This window comes from Sycon ciliatum, chromosome 1 (assembly GCF_964019385.1).
Source record: "Sycon ciliatum chromosome 1, ocSycCili1.1, whole genome shotgun sequence".
Lineage (NCBI taxonomy): Eukaryota > Metazoa > Porifera > Calcarea > Leucosolenida > Sycettidae > Sycon > Sycon ciliatum.
The window spans coordinates 28,971,961-28,999,938 of record NC_088643.1 but is presented as its reverse complement, the minus strand read 5'-3'; the positions used below and the strand labels follow the sequence as shown (position 1 = coordinate 28,999,938).

The following is a 27,978-nucleotide window of genomic DNA, read 5'->3' as shown; positions in this document are numbered from 1 at the left end:
TAATGCTCAGCTTTTCTTAGGCTCCCGATCGAATTTCGAAATTTGTACATTTCGAGTTGACTTGGAACATGGTAGCATGAATATAGGCTTGGTCCTGGTTTATTACACAAGTGCATGTGGCAATGCAAACACTCAATGGAGACCTATACTATTTACATGACATTGTATACACCTAAACAGCACAGCAGTGGGACAAGGCTAGCCAGCACATTGTGACTGCATGAATGCATCCTTCTGTATTATACGTACAGATAAAGCATCACGCAATCACGCAGGTATGACCAGCACAGAAGTAGACAGCAGTTCAACAGAGAATAAGCGAAATATGATAAAAATTCAGGATAGCCAGTGCAATGTACCGTCCTCATACAGCTGGCCAGCAGTCTGCGATAATCCCAACCAATTACTGTGCATATGCACATTTTGACACACACAAAACACAAACGGGAAAGCAATATAAGCAAAAAACAAAAAGCGCACAGCGGGAAAAACTGAAGCATATAGCCACAGTCAGCGAGTAGCGAGTTAGAGACGTACTCCGCGAGAAGTCTGGAAACTGTAGGAGCAAGTCACCTACTTCTATTGTGAAGTCTGTATAGCACTCAAGGCCATAAATACAACAATTAGGTCTTGTCAATGAAACTTAAAGACGGCCAATGAAACTTAAAGACAGCCGGAGATTGTAAACCGTTGTATAAACACGATGGATAGTACAATGATGATAGAATCTGAGGGGTTAAGATAGCGCCCGTCATCCCACCATGCACTATATGAGCATGGCAGCAAAGTGAGACAGGCAATGGTTATGCTATGTTCTCTGCACAGTGTGAGGCAATGTGACGCGTTCCCTCTGCCGTGCTACAGCATAACTGTACACCATGATACCACCTGAGCAGCAGCAGCAGCAGCAGCAGCAGCAGTAACCGCAACACAACACAACTCACTCAGCTACTTGAAGCGTGAGAATAAGCACAGCTGGCAGCCAGTTGGCCCAACCGGCAGGAGACGTCAGGAAGGTGACTGCTCTTGCATGAATCCGCTTTGAGCAAGAGAAAGACCTGATTCTGTTTCACTTCAGGTTAGTTTAGTGTGTCATTGTAAAGCTCAACCAAAAACACTCGCACACTTGCAGTACACCGATATTAATAAACAGGTGTGTACTATTTTGGGCATTGGAAAAACAGCATCACCAAGTAGGGCTGTGTCAGCTGAAGTTTTCTTCGGGTTTCGAGTTTGGGTAATTTCCTACTATGGACAATGTCCCCCCCCCCCCCTCTCTCTCTCTCTCTACCTATCTATCTCTATCTCTCGAATAATATGTACCTCAAACTAAACACGCTCTTTGTGTGTTGGAGTTCATTGTAATCCTCTTTCCGAGAGCTTTTCAATGAGCCCCATACTGTCAAAATCAGCCAGTCACGGCAGAAAGTGCAATGCATGTATGTACAAGGTACGCCTCGCATGACCTACAGACAGGACCCCACGTTCAAAACACGGCCACAGGTGGGTGACGATGGTGGGGCGCTCTCGTGACACTTCACGGTACGGGCAACAGACGTAGTTTAGAGGATGCCACAAGAATGTATGATACAATGGGAATCTGTGATAGCTCTAACCGCGACATGCCACCTGCGAGTGCCAACATTGTGTGCAAAGTGCATGACGGGATGTACTTGTACACTAATACAAGCCGTGAGGAATGAACAACCCACAACCACCAGGCGAACAGTTGACACCATGCATGGTGACTTTCACAATTCATCCCAGTGAAAGGAGTTACACATCTAACTAAGGGGCTGCGTATAAGAAAAAAAGTTCGGGCTTATTCGCCTTGGGCTTATTTCAACCGTTTACATGACTGTTGTTTGGGGCTGAGTTCAGGTGGGTGACTGCGAGTTTTGCGCGCACTTTATTTTTCAAATCACACATAAGCACAGTGGTAAATGTTCGTGAACGATGAAATTTGGATCAAGAAGTGCCTGCTCACGCTTCTACTGCCTTTCCGATTGTCCCTTATTTTCGAAAAGACGACGCTTTCACTGAACGAATAATCAGAAGAAAAATTGCGAAGAGAAGCAAAAGAGACGCAATGTCCACGACGAAATCCTCTCGGGTTCACGAGGCAAACATTGAAAAATACGGAAAAACTCGCCTATAAGCCCAGGGCTTGTTTTCTTGACCGTTTACAAGAGAATAAACAGTTGACACCATGCACGGTGACTTTCACAATTCATCCCAGTGAAAGGAGTTACACATCTAACTAAGGGGCCGCGTATAAGAAAAAAAGTTCGGGCTTATTCGCCTTGGGCTTATTTCAACTGTTTACATGACTGTTGTTTGGGGCAGAGTTCAGGTGGGTGACTGCGAGTTTTGCGCGCACTTTATTTTTCAAATCACACATAAGCACAGTGGTAAATGTTCGTGAACGATGAAATTTGGATCAAGAAGTGCCTGCTCACGCTTCTACTGCCTTTCCGATTGTCCCTTATTTTCGAAAAGGCGACGCTTTCACTGAACGAATAATCAGCAGAAAAATTGCGAAGAGAAGCAAAAGAGACGCAATGTCCACGACGAAATCCTCTCGGGTTCACGAGGCAAACATTGAAAATACGGAAAAACTCGCCTATAAGCCCAGGGCTTGTTTTCTTGACCGTTTACAAGAGAGAATAAGCCGTGGGGTTCGATAAGCTCGGGGGTCAAGGGCAGGGCTAGAATAAGCCCGCCATACCATGTAAGCGCGCGCTCTAAAATGACTGGGTGACATATGAAGGCGGGCTTATCGTAATCCTAGGGTTGAACAAGCCCGGGCTTGTTTTTCTCACGTAAACGGCCCCTAAGGCTGCGTGCACACGGCAACGCTGGGGATGAAAAAAGGTGGCACTATCAGTACTGTCCAAGTTGAGAAGTAACAAGAAATAACGCCCAGTGCAATGATGATTTTCCCATACCCGCCAACCGTTGCAAACCTGAGATCAGGATAATGACATACAGTACCTAGGTATGAAAAATTGAAAATGTATACAAATGTAGCTGTGAGGCAAGCGACAAATGCACTTTTGGGTGCATATGTCCTATTACCACCCTGGATATCGGGACGGTCCCGGTCAAATCGGTATGGGTGGCAGGTATGTGATCCACTCAATCCACTCAATCCACTGCACATTTACAGCCATGCTGTGCCGTGCTAAAACAACTGCCAGCACATTGTCACCGATCATTTACACACATGAACTCAGGGCAGTATATCCAGATACACTTACATAGAGTCAAGGACACGCCCATGCCTGCTCGACCACTGACAGAGTGAGAGAAATACAGCAGTGCTGCCACAATCAAGAACAAGCGCCTGCACAGGCACATAGAGAAAGGGTAGACAGAGTGCAGACTTGCATCGTAAGAAAATCCACACGCAGAACAAGATGTATAATAGCACTGCCGCTCATGGCCAACTCATACTGCCATCACATATCGCACTTTCTTTTCCGGTAGGTTCCGATTTTCAGCACAGTGTTAACGGGCCTGTCCTTCATAACCCAGGTACTCTATATCAGTGCGGAAATGACTGGTACATGTATAGTCTAATTCAGGGTCGTCCTTGAAAAATGGTGCTTTACAAGTATAGCCCATTGATGGCTCGGTCTTTTACTCAGCCGATACATACTCTATTGCCAATATAGACCAAGTCTCGGTCAACATCTTATTGGTCGTCATCATTCCGCACCCCTTACTATAGGCCACTGTGCATTCTAAAAGAGCGAAACCAGCCTTCCAAAACTTCGCTTTTCAAACTTGGAGGAGTGCATGCTTTACTAGTAATACTACTGTGATACATATGTAGGTTGGTTCTCTTCATGTTATTGTGACCAATTTCATAGATGTTGGTTGCCTTGTTGCTTTCTCTCCCCTCTCCTCTCACCCAAGCCATTCTGCATAAGCGAAGCTGTGGACGCAGCATACTGCTGCTACACTTCAACGCGGGAATGCGTATAATAATAATAATAATAATAATAATAATAATAATAATAATAATTTGAAAGTAGGACGGAGGCAGAAAATATTACAAAAAATGTATTATCTACGCATGCATCTACGCAAGAGTCACCACCAGCCAATTAGGACATGTGTCACAGTATTGAACGTTTTCGTTCCCTTCTTGTCAAAATACTACAGGGAATGATGGAAATAAGCTAAAAGACTACAACTATAAGGAAAAGAAGTTCAGAAATATATCACTCCAATTATGTGTAGAAGTGACACGAAAAAAAAAATAATGAATCAAGAAAACAGCATGCAAATCCAGTAAGTGACAAAAACGTAGTGACAAGAAAAAGAGAGAAATATCAAGAGATCTATTTCGCACCTTCACGACGAACAGTGCCAAACAACTGCAAAGACAACACATTCTCCTTCTGAACACAAAGCTCAGGGTCTAACTTACGTATGTACAAAGCTTCCAACACGGCAAGATGTAACAAAGACCTACCACGCGACAAAACAGAGAATACATCATCGGAATACCACTCACGACAACTAGCACTGCCCGACAGGTGACACTTGATTGCCGAGGTACCGTTTCCCTGACCCGACGACTTGGCCGTTGTCACCTCCGATATTGCCGCTTGCGAATCTCTCCCATTACGCCCTGCGTCCCTGCAATTCCGATTGCCTCGGTCGAGATCAGTGTGCTGCCCCACGTCCAGTCTGTCCTGCTTCCGTGGTCTACCTCGTTTCTTCACATTAACCGTTGTTGTCACTTCCAGTATTGGTTCTTTTGATTCGTCAACAATTCGTCTCCTCAATTGACTTCTGGTGACTCGTCCGGGGCTCGATTGTCCAGACATGTACCGTCAACATGTACCGTTGAATCTTGTCCCTGTAGCTGCACGTGGTTCTCGACCTCGGCGTGGTCGTCCACCGAAGTGTCCAGTGCAGTCCATGTCTGAGGTGGACTTGTCCAAGTCCGCTGTGGATACGCTTGCCGACGCCTCCTCCTTTTCGTCGGGCGGAGGGCTGGAGCCAGCCCAAACAACAGTCAACAAGAAGAAGAGACCTATACGGAAACCACCGAAACTGACATCTGGACAATCGAGCCCCGGACGAGTCACCAGAAGTCAATTGAGGAGACGAATTGTTGACGAATCAAAAGAACCAATACTGGAAGTGACAACAACGGTTAATGTGAAGAAACGAGGTAGACCACGGAAGCAGGACAGACTGGACGTGGGGCAGCACACTGATCTCGACCGAGGCAATCGGAATTGCAGGGACGCAGGGCGTAATGGGAGAGATTAGCAAGCGGCAATATCGGAGGTGACAACGGCCAAGTCGTCGGGTCAGGGAAACGGTACCTCGGCAATCAAGTGTCACCTGTCGGGCAGTGCTAGTTGTCGTGAGTGGTATTCCGATGATGTATTCTCTGTTTTGTCGCGTGGTAGGTCTTTGTTACATCTTGCCGTGTTGGAAGCTTTGTACATACGTAAGTTAGACCCTGAGCTTTGTGTTCAGAAGGAGAATGTGTTGTCTTTGCAGTTGTTTGGCACTGTTCGTCGTGAAGGTGCGAAATAGATCTCTTGATATTTCTCTCTTTTTCTTGTCACTACGTTTTTGTCACTTACTGGATTTGCATGCTGTTTTCTTGATTCATTATATTTTTTTTTCGTGTCACTTCTACACATAATTGGAGTGATATATTTCTGAACTTCTTTTCCTTATAGTTGTAGTCTTTTAGCTTATTTCCATCATTCCCTGTAGTATTTTGACAAGAAGGGAACGAAAACGTTCAATACTGTGACACATGTCCTAATTGGCTGGTGGTGACTCTTGCGTAGATGCATGCGTAGATAATACATTTTTTGTAATAATAATAATAATAATACAAAAAATGTATTATCTACGCATGCATCTACGCAAGAGTCACCACCAGCCAATTAGGACATGTGTCACAGTATTGAACGTTTTCGTTCCCTTCTTGTCAAAATACTACAGGGAATGATGGAAATAAGCCAAAAGACTACAACTATAAGGAAAAGAAGTTCAGAAATATATCACTCCAATTATGTGTAGAAGTGACACGAAAAAAAAATATAATGAATCAAGAAAACAGCATGCAAATCCAGTAAGTGACAAAAACGTAGTGACAAGAAAAAGAGAGAAATATCAAGAGATCTATTTCGCACCTTCACGACGAACAGTGCCAAACAACTGCAAAGACAACACATTCTCCTTCTGAACACAAAGCTCAGGGTCTAACTTACGTATGTACAAAGCTTCCAACACGGCAAGATGTAACAAAGACCTACCACGCGACAAAACAGAGAATACATCATCGGAATACCACTCACGACAACTAGCACTGCCCGACAGGTGACACTTGATTGCCGAGGTACCGTTTCCCTGACCCGACGACTTGGCCGTTGTCACCTCCGATATTGCCGCTTGCGAATCTCTCCCATTACGCCCTGCGTCCCTGCAATTCCGATTGCCTCGGTCGAGATCAGTGTGCTGCCCCACGTCCAGTCTGTCCTGCTTCCGTGGTCTACCTCGTTTCTTCACATTAACCGTTGTTGTCACTTCCAGTATTGGTTCTTTTGATTCGTCATCAATTCGTCTCCTCAATTGACTTCTGGTGACTCGTCCGGGGCTCGATTGTCCAGATGTCAGTTTCGGTGGTTTCCGTATAGGTCTCTTCTTCTTGTTGACTGTTGTTTGGGCTGGCTCCAGCCCTCCGCCCGACGAAAAGGAGGAGGCGTCGGCAAGCGTATCCACAGCGGACTTGGACAAGTCCACGTCAGACATGGACTGCACTGGACACTTCGGTGGACGACCACGCCGAGGTCGAGAACCACGTGCAGCTACAGGGACAAGATTCAACGGTACATGTTGACGAATCCGTGCGCCCAGGTGCTGAAAGGTTCTACCTACGTACCGATTTTCACAATTTCGGCACTGAAAGAAATAGATTAAATTACTTTTGCTTAGGGTAGGTAGAACGTCCTTCTTCACGCTGAACGCACGGGTCGTCCCAAAGATGACATACAATTTGACACACGGATAAGAGGAACAAACAATATTCCGCACCTCCTTCTCGACGCGCGAAGAACCGGCACCAACCCATGGCAAACGTAGTACCACAGGGCATCTCTCTGGTCCAAAAGTAATCGTCTTTTCCAAGGTCGGTTTCTGGTTGATGAGTTTCATTAAAAGTGTCTTTGGATAGCCATTCTTTGTCATTATGGTTAAGATTCGTTCTAGTTCCTCGTCCAGCAGATGAGGGGAACATATCCTATGTGCACGGTAGACAAGGGCCTTGACGAGGTGTGTTTTGGACTTAGTTGGAGTAAAACTTGACCATGGGATATACAAGCCTGTGAAAGTGGGCTTTCTATAAATTGTCGTGTCCATGTTGTGCGTATCCATGTTACGAGAAATACTAACATCCAGGAAAGAAAGTGTACCATTGTTTTAACCATCTGATGTGAATTTTAATGCTGGATGTAAGGAGTTGAGAGTTTCCATAAACCTATCACAGGTTTCCTTGTCGTCGTCGTGACAATACACATCATCAACAAAACGACAGTACATTGATGGCCAAAGTGAAGGGTCAATAGACGACTCGCAGAAGCCAACAAATATGTTCGCCAAGACTGGTCCCAAAGGCGATCCCATGGCGACTCCATCATTCTGTTTGTACATTATATTGTCGAATGAAAACTCCACACCAGACGTGACCATGAACATAAGGGCCGGGTTCCACTGCGGCTCCGCTGCTCCGCTGCTCGTCTTTCGCGGCTTGAAACGTCATCATTACCATAGTGACCGCGGCTGGAGCTGGAGCAGCGAGGCCGCGGCTCACCGCGAGCTTTTGCTACGATTCTTGACCAAAAACTGCGAGCCGCGGTCGCGGCTCGACCTGTTTCCCGTACTTTGCATTGTTTCGGACGCCAGAATTTTAAAATTCAAAATTTATTTCGTTGCGCAGGCCAGAACACGAGGATTTTTTTGATTTCGGGCGCGCAGGCAGGTGAAACGTCATCAAAAAGTGTGGACCACGACCGCGGTACCGCCAATGGCGAGTGTCAGTGGAACCGCGCTGCTCCGCTGCATGCAGCCAAGTGCCGCGGAGCCGCAGTGGAACCCGGCCCTAAGTTTCACGAACTCTGTTTCATTCAAATCTGGGGGAGTGATAGATCTGTTATGGTATAACGCCATGGCGCAAATGTCTATTGTTTCTCGTAAAGGAACGTTGGTAAACAAGTAAACAAGCGAGAAACAATAGACATTTGCGCCATGGCGTTATACCATAACAGATCTATCACTCCCCCAGATTTGAATGAAACAGAGTTCGTGAAACTTATGTTCATGGTCACGTCTGGTGTGGAGTTTTCATTCGACAATATAATGTACAAACAGAATGATGGAGTCGCCATGGGATCGCCTTTGGGACCAGTCTTGGCGAACATATTTGTTGGCTTCTGCGAGTCGTCTATTGACCCTTCACTTTGGCCATCAATGTACTGTCGTTTTGTTGATGATGTGTATTGTCACGACGACGACAAGGAAACCTGTGATAGGTTTATGGAAACTCTCAACTCCTTACATCCAGCATTAAAATTCACGTCAGATGGTGAAAACAATGGTACACTTTCTTTCCTGGATGTTAGTATTTCTCGTAACATGGATACGCACAACATGGACACGACAATTTATAGAAAGCCCACTTTCACAGGCTTGTATATCCCATGGTCAAGTTTTACTCCAACTAAGTCCAAAACACACCTCGTCAAGGCCCTTGTCTACCGTGCACATAGGATATGTTCCCCTCATCTGCTGGACGAGGAACTAGAACGAATCTTAACCATAATGACAAAGAATGGCTATCCAAAGACACTTTTAATGAAACTCATCAACCAGAAACCGACCTTGGAAAAGACGATTACTTTTGGACCAGAGAGATGCCCTGTGGTACTACGGTTGCCATGGGTTGGTGCCGGTTCTTCGCGCGTCGAGAAGGAGGTGCGGAATATTGTTTGTTCCTCTTATCCGTGTGTCAAATTGTATGTCATCTTTGGGACGACCCGTGCGTTCAGCGTGAAGAAGGACGTTCTACCTACCCTAAGCAAAAGTAATTTAATCTATTTCTTTCAGTGCCGAAATTGTGAAAATCGGTACGTAGGTAGAACCTTTCAGCACCTGGGCGCACGGATTCGTCAACATGTACCGTTGAATCTTGTCTCTGTAGCTGCACGTGGTTCTCGACCTCGGCGTGTTTGTCCACCGAAGTGTCCAGTGCAGTCCATGTCTGACGTGGACTTGTCCAAGTCCGCTGTGGATACGCTTGCCGACGCCTCCTCCTTTTCGTCGGGCGGAGGGCTGGAGCCAGCCCAAACAACAGTCAACAAGAAGAAGAGACCTATACGGAAACCACCGAAACTGACATCTGGACAATCGAGCCCCGGACGAGTCACCAGAAATCAATTGAGGAGACGAATTGATGACGAATCAAAAGAACCAATACTGGAAGTGACAACAACGGTTAATGTGAAGAAACGAGGTAGACCACGGAAGCAGGACAGACTGGACGTGGGGCAGCACACTGATCTCGACCGAGGCAATCGGAATTGCAGGGACGCAGGGCGTAATGGGAGAGATTCGCAAGCGGCAATATCGGAGGTGACAACGGCCAAGTCGTCGGGTCAGGGAAACGGTACCTCGGCAATCAAGTGTCACCTGTCGGGCAGTGCTAGTTGTCGTGAGTGGTATTCCGATGATGTATTCTCTGTTCTGTCGCGTGGTAGGTCTTTGTTACATCTTGCCGTGTTGGAAGCTTTGTACATACGTAAGTTAGACCCTGAGCTTTGTGTTCAGAAGGAGAATGTGTTGTCTTTGCAGTTGTTTGGCACTGTTCGTCGTGAAGGTGCGAAATAGATCTCTTGATATTTCTCTCTTTTTCTTGTCACTACGTTTTTGTCACTTACTGGATTTGCATGCTGTTTTCTTGATTCATTATATTTTTTTTTCGTGTCACTTCTACACATAATTGGAGTGATATATTTCTGAACTTCTTTTCCTTATAGTTGTAGTCTTTTGGCTTATTTCCATCATTCCCTGTAGTATTTTGACAAGAAGGGAACGAAAACGTTCAATACTGTGACACATGTCCTAATTGGCTGGTGGTGACTCTTGCGTAGATGCATGCGTAGATAATACATTTTTTGTAATATTTTCTGCCTCCGTCCTACTTTCAAATAATAATAATAATAATAATAATAATATGTTTGGCTGATTCTCATCCTGCATTTCTGTTTGCGGGGTGGCGTCTCACGGCTGAACAAAGGGATCTCCAGTTCAAGGCTGTTGTGGATGGTGAGGTTATTCAGCTATCGGGAGATTTATTGTCCAATTCCATCAACCCAGCGCCCTAAGGCAATAGCGATTGGTTCACAAAAGGCCCTTTTTATCACACAATTTCTTGGCAAAATGATGTCTAGCAAATTGTGAGGTTGTTGAAAAAATCTTTTATTCTCACGAGGTTGTAGAGGTTGTTGATCTTGTACACATTGCTATCACTAAGAGAAAGATGCTAGACATAACACCTTTGTGGAAAGATAGCAACGTTTCACACAAGTTGAAGTTGCGGCTAATGAAGGTCCAACGTATCCAGTAACCCGAGATGTGGATATCACAGATTGCTTTTAAAAATGCCGTGGACTGATTCACTTGGGAGTCCGGTTTTTTTTTTTTTTTTTTTTTTGCTTGATGGAGGGTTCTCGCAAGCGCGGTAGACCCTGTTTATGCCATTCTGACAATGTAGCGTCTTGGAACGGATTTTCTCTTCATGATAACATGTGCCGTTCTGCGGATAAAAGGCCTTGGTGGACCTCTGTCTTTTGCTGGGCCTCCACTTCACACATACAGTCCTGCTCAATGAAGTCCAGTCGCGGCACTCAAGTTTGCGCCTTGCACCATTTTGAAATCCATTGTTCGCAGGTCTAGGGCTGCGCAACGCCCAGCGCGTACATGAGTGACGCGACTGGATTTCATTGAGCAGCGCTGTACATCTCGTCTTGGTCAATATCCTACAAGTGAATTATATGTTATATCCAGAGTAGTTTCCACTGAAGCGTCAGGAAGTTTTCAGCACTATTCCTTCCTGCTACTTAAAATGGAATTCCCCCAATTGCCTAACACCATAGGAATGCATATTACAATACTGCAACGAAGCCTTAGAATCAGGGGCAAACTCTGTCACCGTGACTTCCAACTTATCAGCATGTTAAGTTAAAAGCCCAAAAAACGACACTCTCCCAGTATTGCCTACATACCTTGCAGCATTGGCCACGGAGTGAGTAATAGGGCTGGTTAAGAAAAGAAAGTTGAACGAGGCCTGAAAGGATACATTACAACCATACATCAACATGAACATACAACATGAGGTCAGGCACATGAGGTCAGGCACATGCACATCAAGTTCATCAAAACTCATTTGCAAAGAAATCCTTTCCCGCGGAAAAGACTTTAATACAAGCAATTTGAAACAATAATTTTCGCGTTAGAGAAGTTTATCAAGTCGTACAGCTAGTGCGCAAACAGTTTGACTTGGGATAAACTCGTCAGCGACTTGTTTTGTTCTTGTTCTAAAAGCTGCTAAATCTTCCATAAAAAAACACAATACCCCCGCCCCTCCCAACACACACACGTAGCGCACACACACGCGCAGCACACGAGCCCATGCGGTTCGCTATACGCTGGCTTACTTGGTTATATATCCAGTGAGCTACTACACCAATACCGGCGCTGAGCAGAAAGTCTACAGCGGACTCTGGCGACATGTCCTGGATCTGAGTGTTCATCCAGTCTCCGTACAAGTATTCGCACAGTAGCCACAGGGGGATGGTGTACACAGTGCCCAAGATACTCAGAATCAGAAAGCAGTCGATAACGTCCACGCCTGAACTGGTGCTGGTCTTCTTCGACAGTACATTGCGCGTGCCAAAGCAAAGGTTTGACGCCATGGCCAGAAAGAATCCTGTAAAACAACAAAGAGAAGCAGACCCCAGGCCACAGCAGTATAACAAAGAGCTTATGACTCATACGCATGTCAAGGTCATGATACGCATATGGGCACACATTTTTTTTGGACTGTAATGGCTAATTAAAAAGGTACGATGCCACTGTCTGAGAAGCTGACTAAAAGCTCAACATTTGTGGTATGAAACACAATCATATCAAAGGAATGCAGTTTTCTATGTTGGCTGCAAGTGCAGTGCACGTTCATGTATTATGCACAGAAACTAAAAAGACTGTGAATCGTGTGTATAAGACTCGGATTGAGAGCCAAGGATTAAAACGGAAAAAGAAGGACCAACGGTTTACAAGTTATCCGTTGTTGTGTGCTAAGCATCAGGTCGTTGAATGTCAGTATCACATCAGTCAGTGTTGTGCTAATTGTTGCACGTGCTGACTCACCGGTATCTTGCTTATATTTGTTAGTGTTTGGACACAAACAACGGATAACTTGTAAACCTTTGGTCCTTCTTTCTTCACTTTAATCGTGTGTATGTGCACGTTTTTTTGTGAATCATGCTCGACAGTGTCTGATGCCATGTCTCACTTTTTGAAGTACATTTGTGAATGTTGCATTCGCTTGTCCTTTCTTTGGGTGGGAAGTGTCGTGAACTGCATGAGTTCATGATGAACAATCTCCACTATCTACCAGATACCGGACATTGGGCGCGTCTTCTGCGCATACTTTATTGTTTGTTCGCCTCCATGCTATCCTTGGTTTCTTTCATTGAAGGCACACTGTCTTTTGTCTGCGTCATCTTCTAGAATAAATTATATTAGTTTCTCAAGTAAAGTTCTACAGGTCCCTCAACCTATGAATAGAGTAGATAAATGTTACTTTTAACCTCCACAATTGGCTCCTGATAGAATTCAGAATACCCTATCCAACATACAATGTATGTCATGCACACGGTACAAGGGTGGGATGCAGGAGAAGAGTGTGCGTACTGCATGTGTGCAGGCATTATTGCGAGACTGATGGGGCCTAAACAAATTAGACGGCGGACACATATGCAGAGCTGTGCATCACTGGAGTTGAAGCCTACTCACCACGCCACGTGAATTTCATGCTGCCAGTTGATGCAAGTCCTATGCCAGCTGATATCGGGATGAACGAGAGATACATGAGCTTGGAATGAGCTGCCGAGTCTCCGAGAATGCGCTGCAGAATCACCGCCACGAATGGTTCAAGTGCCTAGCAGGAGTAGTTTACATTACGTCAAAACATCACAAGCAAAGACACACATACATACACACACGCACACACACACACATATACGCACACATACACACACACACGCATGCACGCACAAACACACACGTACATATGCACATACATACTTGCTCACTGCCAGAATCTGGCCTCACAGGACTCCCCCAGCGAAAGGGAGAAAGATTTTACAGCCAGGGAAATGAAAAACTTCAAGTCGATTCCATACTAATTCGATTTGTAGCTACCTCCACATCACAATTCGATACACAAAATTAGTGAACTTGAAGGTAATAATATAACAAAAGAATTGCTGAATTTGATCGATTCGGACCTCAGAACAAAGTTGGAAATGTCATCCTCCTTCAACAAAATCTACTTCGAGCGAACGATCCAAGCTAATGGGCCTTTGGGTCAACATGTTTTGCTGTCACATTATTACAGAAAAGGTTCCACCCCCCCCCCCCCCCCCTCCCCACATAGAACGAACGGAAACTGGAGAAAATAGTAGATCCAGAATGCATCTCCGACCCGTGTTCTACACAATCCCAAGCAACTTGATGAAATGTATGTGTTGTCACAATGTAGGAAATTGCAGACATGCCAACTATTAGACGAGGACGCATGTTGGGTCACACCGTCATAAAAAATTTCTTTCAGTTCGTTTGCATGCAGTTGAATGCCAACCATTCCAAACAGAATCACACATCCATTATTGCACCATAATTTTACAACCAAAACATCTGTAAATCTCACCTTGACAGTGTGCGCGAAGGCTAGGGACGTTGCACCAAAACTATAGTTGGTAAGAATATGACCCAGTGCGTAGGCAATACTGACCGGCACAAACGATTTGATAATAGTCGGAGTGACACGTATCTCCCGTCTTAACAACACCAGATACAGCCATGTCATCACCGCCCCGACGGCAAACTCCAGCAAGGTCAGCTTTGCCACTGCGGGCAAGATCTGTGGTGACACACACACACACACATACACACACATGCAATCAAAAATTCCGGCCCATCTCTCTCTCTCTCTCTCTCTCTCTCTCTCTCTCTCTCTCTCTCTCTCTCTCTCTCTCTTCCTCTCTCTGTATCTACAGTATCTCTTTTGCTCACAAGCTCATATAATTTGTCTTTCCTTTCTGCGTCGTTCTGTGAGAGCTAGGAAAATTCACTTGCCCATGCAAGAAGGCAGCACTGCCTGTCCATTTTAGCACAGTCAAATAAAGTAAAGCTATGAAAATAATTAGCTGTGCTGTCATTCCAACACACACAGCAACATACTGTAAGAGTTGAAAGTGAGACGATTTGCAAAATGTCCCACTTGGCAGGTGCAGAGTTTAACAACCCTGCCATCACACACCTGTCTTCTGTTTCTCTAGTTTAAGAACCTTGCCATCACACACCTGTCTTCTGTTTCTCTAGTTTAAGAACCCCGCCATCACACACCTGTCTTCTGTTTCTCTAGTACAGAAGAGGAGGAATAGCATACATGCAACATTTCCTGAGTTAATGATGGATTCTTTCTCGGTTAAAACGCTACACTTTGTGCCCCGTTAGAGATTCAACTCTTACAGTAGTCGTTTCAAATAACATACTTGCAAGTAATGTATACCAACCAACCAACCAACCCACGCACACAGAACCATACTCAGTTACCACGTCACACACTTGCCAATACATCATAATACTTGGCAGTGAAATCCAGATTGTCACATCTGAGTGAAGCACTGGCCACCCAAGATGTCAGCTAGCTATTAGGATTGCAATACCCATGCAATGTACAAGTAGTGGTATAATCCTCGGCCAGCGCCTCTTCAAAAAACGAAACTCCTCAAAAGGTGTAGAGTGACAATTAATTTTCAACCAGAGCAAGTGATTTTGCAAGGAGAAGATTACATGACATTGCATCTTGGGAAATCGAAACTAGATTCGGCTTTAAAATACTAAGGTGAACGTTTTAGGGTTGGTTTATGAAACTACTTCTACCACTTTTGTTGCTGTCTAGTAAGCGACGGTGTCGAAATTTATACATTCAAATTATTAGGGCCGAAACGATTATACCGATTACTCGTATATCACTCGTTATGGATGAAATCGATAATCGTTATGATCGATAACGATTATGACTGTACAGTGCGAGAGCGGTCATGACGTCAGTGCATGCAAACCATGCATGGCATCATGCACACGCGTCATGCGCACAAGTACATGAACGTCGAAGTAGACGTGCATGAAGCCGTAGGTCCGTACAATCATTGCGCGCTTGATCCTTTTTGGGTAGTCGTACATCATGTACATAGTCACTAGATTCACTGCACTAGTCAGCGTAGCCGGAAAATGTAACAACCGGAAAGCTTCATTACTGTTAGGTTGTAGCGAAACTGTGAGTGTGGCTGCCGTCCTTCTCCCCCTCCCCTTTCTAATTTGTTCAGTTCTTGTCAAAAACTTAGTTAGTTTTGATTTTTTGGCGAGGAGAGCAGTGACAATGCTGCCGCCTGGAAAAGCGAAAGTTAGTCTGACCAAGAGATCGCCAGCGTGGGCATATTTCGAGGAAGCTGATAGCGTAGCGAGATGCAATTCGTGCAGCCGCGAGTTCGTCCGTCAAAGCGGCACAACCAACTTGTTCCAGCACCTGATTTCTGTTCATAAAGACCAGTACGCCGCTGCGGTAGGGAAAGGATCAGCAACCCAGTCGACAGCAACGGCGACTACCAGCAATGTTGAGCGCAGTGACAATGCGACGAACAGTGCTGGAATGAAGCCCATCACGTCGTTCTTCGGCACAGATAACTTGCGAACGTGCGACACTCAGCAGCAGGCGCTCAGGCATGTTGACGGAGTCGATCATCGACTGGATTGTCGATTCCAGTTGACCCTTCTCCATTGTAGAAGACAGACGACTGATCGTTGATGTTTAATGGCAGAGGAACACTGCTCATATCACGTTGCAAATTTCATTTTGGTCTTTTTGGGGCCTGTGTGGATCTTTCACCCATACGTACCTGTATATAGTTGAACAAATTTAATTGTTTTTGCTGCATACTGATGTCCAACATGACACGTATAAAACTTGTTCGGAAAATCGGTAAAACCAATAAATCGATCGTTAGTGTTATTGGTTAATCGTTAAGGGAAAATGGGCAATCGTTTCGGCCCTACAAATTATGCATGTAACTTAAACTTTGATGAAGTCACAAGAACTTGCGCCCTACTAGTACTAGCCAATGTATAAAATCATATACTTCATCCATTGCATTTCTTTCAATCGTATTTGTGTCGGGAGTTGCAGAACTGTCACGTAGAGCGGCAGAAGGATGGGTTGGTATGCTGACCTTATTTGCCATCTTGAAGCGACAACAAGAATGGCAAAGGAATCTGATCTTCAGCCTCAATTTAGGAAATTTTAGGATGAGTCTTCGGTCAAAATTTTGGCAAAAGTTTGGGTCCTGGCACAGGCAATCACCGGCGTGCACGGCCCATATACCACTTTTGCTCTAAATTATACGGGATCGTTGCCGGGACAGGCTGAAAGCGTTGGGAGCCCTCGTTGCCAATGATTTACCATATGATTTTGGTACGGATTGCAACGGTTCACACAATTACAGTCTGCCGAGAGAGGTTGGAAGAGGCACTGCCGGCCCCGGTGCGTACCGTTGATGTGTGAAGTAGGTGGCGTTGCACAATGGGGGATACTGCCTGGTTGGGATGGGAACGGGGATGTGTACCATGGTGTACGCACAGTCATACTAAAGCCATGTACTTAAATCTTCGTACTGTACACTTAACCTGATCACGTGCAGCGGGTAATGACCGTGGCATCTTTTATTATTTCAAACCTGATTCATTGCCCTCCCGAGCGTTACGCTAGCACCATGACAAAACTCTGGAGGTATGATGAAAACTAACTTGAGCTATCCAAATTTCCTATTGACTGTACTATCTCTATACAAGTAGTCACAGTGGTACAACACTACAGAACTTCCCAGTACATTATAGATCTACCTGAGTAAGTACAAGACTCAAGAGCGTCCAAACAAAACAAAATAATTATGAAATCAAAATTTCTTACATTTATCGTTCGCTTGATGTAAATAGAAGACAGAGCTGAGAAAATGAACCACGCGAGGCCCAAAACCACGACGCGGAGTAAGTACATCATCCTCCGCCGTCTAGGTATCTCGCCACCATCGCGATCTTCCTCACTGAAGTTGGAAACCATACGAGCGAGATTTGTAACTAAATTACTTCAGTCTTCAGTCTATTTTTGGTACGAAGCTACAGCCCAAATACGCATAGACGCTCCCGCCGGGTCTGCACTCTGCAGTAGATCTACGACTCGTATGTCGGTATGATCTACTGAACCGGACTCCCGCACAAAGCCGTCAAAGGTGACTGCACAAGTGCGGTATGGCTATGATTCGACGTTGGTGCAATAATGCACGAGACAGTAGTCAGTAGTGAATCGTTACGACGTTAGTGCCAGTCGACTGTCAAGGTTGAGAACATGCTTGCCCTCTACTACTACTACTACTACAGTACAGTCATGTACTAGTACTACAATGTAGGCTGAGTTTTTTGTAGCTCTCTGGCTTGTGTGTTATTGATTCTTCGTGCAGATATCGGCCGCGCCGGTATTGCACTGGTCCTTGTGCAGTAATACATACATATCCGTTGGCATAGCTAGCTCGAGACGAATCATTGCATGCTTGCGAAGAAAAAAAACAAAACAAAAAAAGGGACACGAGAGCTATATATACAACTTAAAGGGGAAGTATACCCTAAAATCAAATTTTCACCAGTTGTAGTCTTCGGGGTGCTGAGTCGAATGGTCTTGGTCCGAGGAAGCTGAGACGCTCCCTTCCTACTTGAATCCCAATCGAACTCGCGCACTTCCACCGAAACTGGGTGACTGCGCCCTACTAGATGGGGATTTGTATGCAAAATGTCACTAAAAGCGCCATTTCGTTCTTATAAAAGCACGGATGATCGCGATTGGCCCATATGTTGTAGTCTTTTGGACGCTGAGTCGACTGGTTTTGGTCCGAAAAGGCTGCGATGCAGCGTTCCTCCTTTATTCCCAATCGAACATGGTTGAACAAGCGGTCACGTGCTCCTGCGTACACCAGTCACCTGGTCACCGTGCCTGCAGGGTACAACTTACTAGCCTGTTTGACCTTTTTTGGGTGCAGTCCTGTCACTCGAGTTGAACTCGAGTTGAACCTTGGTGTGAAAGTTGTCGCCTGCTGGCGCGGTGACCAGGTGATTTGGGCACCCAGGAGCACGTGACCGCTTGTTCAACCATGTTCGATTGGGAATAAAGGAGGAACGCTGCATCGCAGCCTTTTCGGACCAAAACCAGTCGACTCAGCGTCCAAAAGATTACAACATATGGGCCAATCGCGGTCATCCGTGCTTTTGTAAGAACGAAATGGCGCTTTTAGTGACATTTTGCATACAAATCCCCATCTAGTAGGGCGCAGTCACCCAGTTTCGGTGGAAGTGCGCGAGTTCGATTGGGATTCAAGTAGGAAGGGAGCGTCGCAGCTTCCTCGGACCAAGACCATTCGACTCAGCACCCAGAAGACTACAACTGGTGAAAATTTGATTTTAGGGTATACTTCCCCTTTAACTACCGGTATGTAAATATTGTTACTTAGTGTAGCCCAGATACATGTAATAATATTAATAATAATCTTTATCACATGTCACGTGAGTGTTTCCTTGGATCGGGCCAATCACTGGTCTGTATGAGCGGGCAATAGGGAGGTTTAGTCCCACGTAATTCGTGGGTACTTTACGTGTGTGTACCACGTGATACTCAGTGACCCACGTACAGACGTTTTCTGATTCACGACATACCGTGTATGGAGGCTCACCCACGTTCCGCCAGAACGTGGGTGAAAATCAGAATGGAGTGCATTGTGCAAGCTGTGAGGGTGCTCAGCTGAAAAAGTTTCCGAAGCACGAAATCAAAATATTGGATGAGCTTCTTAGGCCCGGGTAGCTTCGTCTTTGACCAGGTTTGGGCCTTTCGCTTCATGCTTTTGTTTGTTCCGTGTGACTAAACACAACATTGCAACGTGGGTGCCCCTCATCCACTTTACGTGGATCACCCACGTAGACCCGGGTGCTCGAATGAGACACAGGGTACCAAAACAGAAACACCCTGAAATTGTACCTAAACTTGTTCCGATTTCGTTTAGTTTTCACAAATACCATCAACATACGGCCTGCTAACGGTATGCCAAATTTCAGCGCTGCCCGGTAAACACTTTTTGAAATACTCGCGACCCACTTTTTGCTGGGTCCTTGATTCGAGGATATGGGTCTCCTGTACGGTGCTGCCAAAGACCTGCTGAATCTGCGGCTCCACTGACCATCTTGCTCTCAAAAATGAAGTAGTAAGTTACTACTCCCTGCCCTCAACTGCCACACCAAGCGTAGACGATGGCAGACCCGTGTGCTTGAATCGGAGACGATCTGACGAGTTCGCTGTTTCTGATTCGAGCACCCAATTTTCAAATAAAAAATCCGAAGGAAATACGACAATTTTACTGCGTCTGTAGCTTGTGTTGTAGCGCACCCAGGTCCTGAATTCCTGCTGGGTGGGTCAAGCCAGACTCTCTTCCCTGTTCCATCGCCTCTCCAAAAGTATATTCTGCCATTGTTGAGATTTACAGATGAGAAATTGCACACCTGTCAAATCGTTTCTGATTCGAGCACCCGGGTCTACGCGTTTCCGTTACGTGGGAACTAAACCTCCCTAATAAATCAGTCCAACGCCCGCGTCCAAAGCCCGTCGTCAGTGACAACCCTGACTGAGACTGTACGCGTGAAATCTACGGGATGTTACATGAACATGAATATGAAGGGCATATGGTGACTATGGCGCAGTGTGACATGTGAACGCGTGGTCGAAAGTGGCGATCTCAGCTTTCCTCGCGTGACTACGACGACTCTGTAGAATGTACGACACTACGACGAATCGCAGTGTAGCATTGAGACGAAGATGGAATTCTTTTTGGAGATGGACATCCCGGCAATGGACGTGGCCTCGGACGTCTGCCGTGTGGTGCTTGCAGGGATCATTTGTTCAGTCATGTTGGCAGCCTGACCGTCAGTAAGCTTTTGGATAAGATTCAGTTCTGCTCGAAGTGGTACTGTGATCACAAACAATTATTTGAAATAACACAAATTCAACTCGGCGTCGTGCGTTTTCAGATCCTCGCAAAGTCACTGCCTGTGTGTGGTCTTCATGTGCCACGCAAAACTCTTACCAGGCTCATCTGTCCTCTGCCTTCACCTTTGCTTGAACAACAAACATAACAATTCAGGAATGTTTTGCAATGAAAAATACAGCTATCTGGAGCTGAAAAAGAAGAAGAAAAATTGTCCTCAGAATTACACACCAGGGAGTCGTCAAATACTTGCACTTGTTGCAGTACTGTATCTGACAACTTCCTGATACACATGTAAACATGAAGAAACTCTTTGTGGTAGCACTCTTAATTTTTCAACTGAAATTATGGTTCTGCTGTATTTATTGTCGTTGCCATGTCTATTGCTATGACGATGCGGTGCCGGCACTTTTTTTCTGTCTCCGTCTTTCAGTACTGTATACTCTCTGATGGCCTGTAGCAGACTTTTTGTTAGGGTGTAGGAGAAATATCTTCATTTTTCCTGTTTTGATAATGATAGCACATCAATATACATTGTGGTCATAATGTGTTGGCATTTGGGCTAATTTCAACAGCAGCCCAATGGTCTGCTCTGTGGGCCATGTGATAAATTTGTTATCGCATGGTTGCTGCGGGCCTTATGGCATATTAGGGAGGTTTCGCTCTACGTAATTACGTATGAAAATCCGTATGTCGTACGCGCCGGGGAGCGAGGGCAACTTTCATACGTAAATCTCTCTACGGATTTCCGTAGGAAAGCTCTTTCCTACGTTGGGTCCTCCGTAGGACTTTTTGAAATATTTTTTCGCATTTTCCGCATTTGTCCATGGCAACATTCAAGCCGCGCGAAACACAAGGTACACACACCGTACACCACGTGCAAAATATAATGGAAAACGCGGTTTCGGTTCATGGTGCATACGGTGGGCGCATGCAGCCAACGCATCTCCAAAGCAACAACGCATGTTGAGCAGTCGTGGAGAAATCACGTAGAGCGAAACCCAACAGCTCTGATTTTTACGTATGAAAATTCCGTGCAGTTCATACGTTATTTTCATACGTAATTCCGTAGAGCGAAACCTCCCTATTATTGCCCCTCGAGGTTAGCCCTCGGGCCTACGGCCCTTGGGCTAACCTCTCGGGGCAATAATATGCCATAAGGCCCTTGCAACCATGCGATAACATATACTTATTTCAGGATTACCCAAAGGCTAACGCCTATCTGTGGGGGATCTCCTGTGTATGTACTAGTAGCATAGTTAAGGATGCGAGAGAAAGTGCGCAACGTGAGTGTGAAATGTTGGATTTAAAAAGAAATAATAAGAAACACAAGGAAAGAAAGTAAGACAGAAAAGAAAAGAACAAGCATGTAAATCAATGATTGCACAACAAAGGTGTACCAGTGCATTCAAACTGATACTTAGCAATGTGAATACGTAAATGACGCTTGAATTCAGATAGGGAATCTAAAGTTGTCAATCGGGGTGGAAGACAATTCGAAAGAGAACCAGTTTTCTGTAGGAAAAGGGATGAAAAAATACGACCATGTGAGTTAAAAATGAGCTTTTTGGGCCTACGGGCACTACGCGATATGGTTATCGCAAAGCGGGAGATGCCATGCGTCACTTGCTGTATCGAAGACTACTGACTGTACTGTATGTGTAGCAATCAGTATTTCAATCTATAGTTCCTACTGAAGTACTTATATTGTGGTTTATAAGTAACCTTTTCTGAAGTTACAATGCAGGCGGCTATTTACTACTTCGAATGGTTCTTCACTTTCGGTATCACACCTTTTTGTAATGAAGATGACTACTGTATGTGTTGGATCAAATGAGAGCAGAACCGTCACCAAGTCATCTAGATTCTGGGCATCAGTGCACTGACAGTGTGTTCTGTGGCTAGGCTGTGCACGGTGGAGCGATTCTACTGCATGCTGCCATTCCCTCTACAAATGATTATGTCGTCCCTAGTTCTAGACTAGTATTACTAGTAATGACGTGACGTCCCTTGTATTGTAACACATCATCAAGTACAATCATGCACGAGTGCATGCCGGTTTCCACTCCAGGGCTCAGGGTGGGCTGTCCCTGGGCTGTCCCTACTAACGACCACACACGGGTATACTGTATGGATGATTTCTGCACGGTTTGCATAACTCAATCCGGGCATTCCGAGTGATTGGTCGCAAGTTTCGTGACTCCGAGATTGATATCATTATATGTAGGTCTGATTCACGGTCATGATCACGATCACGAGTCACCATGGAGCATGGAGAACTAAGTTTCTTCAAAGCCCAGGGTCGAACCGCACATCATTCCGAGTGGGTATTATGGCCTTGTGTCGTCTTCCTGAAGGATACGACTTCCTGGTCTACACCGAAGCAACGTGTTGGCGACTTCCTGGTCTGCACCGGAGCAACGTGTTGGCCATGGACGGTAACGTATGTTTACAACGGTGAGGAGGTTATGTTTACCCCCCGGCGCCGCTATATCATACACAAAGTATGACGGCCTTTGAGTTTCATACTTTGTGCCGGACCGGGAATTAAAAACTACAGTTCCGGTGGTCCTGGATGAAATCCTTCCGAGTTGCCCATTCACCTCAGTCGCAACATCTGCCGGAAGACAGAGCATGTACCGTATTTCCCCGTTTGCAAAGTCGCACTCGATTGTAGGTCGCCGCACGTGACCCCATGTTCCAAGTCCACTATGATGTCACATTGTTTCAATATACCGGTAATCACTTCAGTAGTATGTCAGTATGTCAGTATGTCGTGCTCGATTGTAACTTAAAGTCGCACCCCCTTTGTTGGCCATGAAGGTAGGTGTAAAAGGTGCCGGTTACAAGTGTACAAAGTAATGTATTCGGGGAAATACGGTAGGCCTGCGATGGACAACTAGACTCAGGTTGGAAAAGTTCTTTGTTCCAGATCACACAGCAGTTAACGGACTCTGTCTCAGTGTTGTGTAACCTGCATGGTTAAGTCCAGTGTCTGCATGGATGGTTCTGATAGTTACTGCCAAGTATAGATTGTGGACCAGCCGAGCCCAACACAGAAGACGATACGAGCGTAACTATGAGCCAGAAAACTAGCTCTCAGTTCTTCACGGGCTATTAGGGAAGTTCAGTGACTCGCTGCAAACTTCTACATGACGAAATCGATTTTGTTTTGTGTTCTAATTGCGTTATGCGTAAAAGAGGCCCGAGTTCCGTGACTTGTGAACAAGGTGCGCTTTGATTGCCATTGCGAGACAATGGCAACTGAAATACAGGTACAACTGTGCGGGTTCTAGATCGTACTTCTTGTTTTGCCATGATATTTCCTTATAGTGGGGTCTCGGAGCTAACAGCCCGGACTTGTGTAAACAAATTCGATCTACAAGATCGTCACGAGACTCTAACCCAGATCTCATCCATTGACTCGTTGCATATAAAACAAGAGAGTCACTGAACCTCTCTATCCCAAGCTGGCTGTCAGTGACCTCATCCTATTCCTACTTGGGTAGAACTAGTAGTGACTGCGGCCTAGCTGACTGGCTGAGCACAATTTCCCGGTATCAATCGAACACACGTGGAAGATGGGACTTATATCTAATGCTGCCTTTCAAGACATGTTGCTGCTCACTGGTTCTTGGGGGTTTGTTCTTCTCATTATTATGTAGTAGATCTACTGTTAGCACATCCGTGCTGACAAACCCCATTAGCCGCATCCATGTACCGTGCCTGGCCACAAGTTCCCAATTGACTGTGGGTAGCACTGAGCACGGCTGGAAAAACCGCTCCTAGGCAGAACTTGAACCAAATGCCTCTCATATCTCAATCATGGTCTTTGACCAACCCACTGTGCCTACCTGCCTACCTTGTGGGGCCGCATGCAGACCAGGTGCACTCATGCTGTCATGGGCCACATGCCAGTCATTTAAAAGTGTTGCTTGTACGGTAACCTTGGCAAGTAGAACTATAGTGCTGCTCAACTTGATGAAACTCCCAGTTCAGCCATGTCACCAGTCCAGCCATGTCACTCCAGTACGCATCGGACGTTGCGCAGCCCTTGACCTGCGAATACTGGGCTGAAAAATGGTGCAAGGCACAAACTTGAGTGACGCGACTGCATTGAGCACATCATTACATGTACTGCCCTGCACAATGGTGTTCGTTGTCATGGTTATCAGGGGTCGGCTGTACTGGTAATACTACAGGTCGTCCCCCGTTAATACGAGTCCGGTTAGCACATAAACCCCGTTAGTACATAAGAAATCTCAAGTCCCGGACGAAACGTGGTCTCTTCCATACAAATTTCATCGGTTAGTACATAATTCGTTAGTACATAAACCCCGTACGTTAGTACATAACATTTCTCCGTACCCACATGCCACTTACTGTATAGCAGGAAATTTTCGGACGGAAATATTTTCGGACAAAGCCGAATTTCGACCTTTCGTACGGATTTTATTTCCGTACAGTGCTGCATGCTAAATGCACGTGTTCTCATGCGGTACGCATGTATAGTGTACATAACTTCAAAGGAACACATTTTAGTACGAAATTAATTTTAGTACAAAAGAGTCCGTGTACGAAATCGTCCGAAAATAAATTCCGTCCGAAAATGTCCTGCTATACAGTACGTCAATAGTACATAATTTGTTGGTCTTTTGGCCATCGAGTGGAGGCACATCGTTTTCTAGTTTCTACTTGTGGACGCAATTAGCTCAGAAATCAGAGCGCACATCACAAACCGACAAAGCTCTGTTTTTTTCCGAGTGACTGTACAGGCGCGGCTGGACATGTATCACGTAAACTGCAGAATCTTCGCTGACTGTGACCGTTATAACATAATTTTTATGTTATATTGAGGGAATCAAGAATATCTCGCTCCCTTGTCATGGTACATGGTAGCAAGAAACACTCAGAAAAGTTGAAAAAAGTGAAAAAATTCTGGTACACAAGTCCCCCTCGCCGTTAGGGGCTGCATCTGCCACCCTGGTATCACAGGCATGGTGGTGGCCTGGCACATGCGAAACTTCCTAAGCTGGTTGTGTTTCTCGTACAGCCGGTGGTAACGCGGACGTGCAAACTTTACTTTACGCAAGTAAGTTACAGTACACTTTCGTTTACTACATAATCTCTACTTCACTTGGCAGTTGACGTCTCCTGCCTGAGTAAGTAGTTAGTTGAGTGAGTACTGTACTTTACTACTATTGTAGTAGGAGTTTAGCTGTAGTACTAGTACTCAGTAGTACTAGTTTGCAGCTGCTCAGCTCGAGCCGGGGGAAGTCCCACCGAGCGCAAGTAGAGTTTTATGGTGTTTTTTTTTGTTGTTGGAAAAGTTCGAAACGTGACCGGCGACCTTTGCTATGCGACATGACATACATGTACATGGGCCCATGACCAAAACGTGAGCTGCTAGTTGTGGACAAGCCATCCCATCAAGATTTGACTGTACAGTAGAGATGAAAAAAATGGGTGGAAGTAGGGTTGAGGTTGATCAGGGCACTGAAGCCATACGGCCTAACTAGAGCCTAACTAGAGCGTCTTTACTTACTTGTCGACTTACTGCGCGGCGCACAAGGCTGATTGAGTGCCTTTGCCATAGCGAGTGCTTGATCAGGTTGAAACAGACTTGAAACTTTCGAGGGCCTTCACTCCCGCTATCACTTCACTAGCAATTTCACCTCGTGTTCGGACGAAATAGATAAGCAATGGCTGAAGGACAGAGTGACCCCAGCGCAGCGCAACGAAGGTTGGCTGTACTTACCGGGCACTTGCGAGCGGGAAACATTTCGCTGTCAGCAGAAAACTGTTCGAGCACTGACGCTCGCCGAGGAAATCGTGGATCCGCTCCCTCGTCCGGTGATCAGAGAGCCTTCCCGGTGAAAAGGTGATGACGAAATTTTTTCTTCATGTGTGTACACTGTGCATGTGCGAGCGCGAATTTTAGCGCCAGTACACGATTGCATCTACTGGGGAGTGGGGACTGGGCACACGACTGCAGTCACGGGTACAAGCAATAGTTTTGCACTCCAGTACTGTAATAGGATTAAGCTGATTTAGCATTGAGTGATCTTATTATGTTTTGTACTCACATCCATATCAAGTATGCGGTGACATTATGTTTTGGTGCCCATTGACGCCTCCCACTGTCCCAGCCAGTGATACTTTGAAACAACGGGGCCACCTTATATATAACGAAGTGCGACTGATTACGAGGAGAACTCTTTTCATTAATATAGAAAACGTTATACAGAAATCCATACATAATACTAGTATACAGTATACTGTTGCTAGTGAGCGTTGAGAATGAGTGAGGATCGCTACCACATAAACCAGTCAATTTTGGGAAATCGTTGGATATGCGGCTCGCTAGAATAATGACTTTTACAATAAGCTTGTCACAATGTCTTGTTTATGTGGGCGGTTATCGGTTTCTTCACAGGATATTATTATTGTGTAACCTAAGTTTAAAATGCTTTCCCCAATATTGCATCAGTATCACAAAGTTGGTGATAAGTTTACCAGTAGATGTATTATAAATATTCAGGATCAGCATACCGGTGATAATGATCCAGCTATTATAATACGCAAGAGGTACACAAAAGGAAGTAAACAGGGCTGTTTTTTTGTTGTTACTCAGAGTTTCATGGCAAAAACCAATCATCAGACAGCAGCTATTATAATAGAGATTCTGATAATCAGTGAATGGCATAATGGGCACAGTGACACTATGCTGGACAACTATCACCACCGCTACGAAAATCATTAGAGTAGAACCCGGGTTAAGGGTCACACCGGATTAGGAATCGGAGCCCGGGGGGGGGGGGGGGGGGGTCACTTGGCACGTACATTGTGCGGGTGATCCTTATACCGGGATTTAATTTCCGGCCCAAGGGGGGGGGGGGGGGTCCCCCGTCGGTTTCCGAGGAAGCCGTAACTTTTTTCGCTCCAAACTATTTTGCCAAGGTCCATCTACTCACAAGAAGTCGTTTTGCACACCTTTTTGCCCATCCCTGTACAACTGAGTCCAGCTATGTCCGCGCAGAGTTAGGTGGATCCTTAACCCGGGTTCTACTCTAGGGTGCATACAGTTTTGCTACATGCAGTCTTCCATGGATTCTACTACACGCAGGAAATGCTCATAGAGAGTTGAATCCCGTGACATGCTTCAATGGCATGGTCATTGCTCACACATGCATTCTCGCTACAAAAGGCAGCTCTGGCACCTTATCAGGCTTTCTCCAGTGTGTAGTTCGCGCTAGGTTTCCGGTTGCCAATGAAATACTTTGAACATAGTCTCTACTAAGTTTTAGACTGTGTGTACGATCTCTTGCTGAGTTTAGTTTGCAATGTTGAGCTTTGGGTTACCGTAAAGTACCGTTGATCCCGCCCCCTGTCGATTTTCTACCTGTGAAGCGATGTCGGCGTATACAACGAAATACGATGTTGAACCGACGCTTGCATTGCTGTACACAATACATGCCAATCCAGGATGAAAATGTGCACAATCCTGCACATCGAGTCT

General features: G+C 45.5%; 2 protein-coding genes across 2 annotated transcripts in view; one reads left to right on the top strand and one right to left on the bottom strand.

Annotated features, from left to right (window-relative positions):
- Positions 1-83: 83 nt before the first annotated feature.
- LOC135821674 (uncharacterized) lies at positions 84-17,626 on the bottom strand. Its single transcript, XM_065334676.1, has 7 exons — positions 17,351-17,626; positions 14,030-14,242; positions 13,114-13,258; positions 11,754-12,025; positions 11,322-11,383; positions 3,261-3,346; positions 84-888 (listed from the first exon to the last, which is right to left on the bottom strand). The coding sequence occupies exons 1-7, from the start codon at positions 17,498-17,500 to the stop codon at positions 809-811; spliced, it is 1,008 nt and encodes a 335-aa protein (XP_065190748.1). The 5' UTR covers positions 17,501-17,626; the 3' UTR covers positions 84-808.
- Positions 17,627-25,915: 8,289 nt separating this feature from the next.
- Positions 25,916-27,978, top strand: part of LOC135821666 (alkyldihydroxyacetonephosphate synthase, peroxisomal-like) — a 26,259-nt gene continuing 24,196 nt past the window's right edge. Inside the window, exon 1 of the mRNA XM_065334666.1 lies at positions 25,916-26,340. Within this exon, the coding sequence (XP_065190738.1) occupies positions 26,162-26,340 (179 nt within the window). The 5' untranslated portion in view covers positions 25,916-26,161. The remainder of the gene's footprint in view (positions 26,341-27,978) is intronic.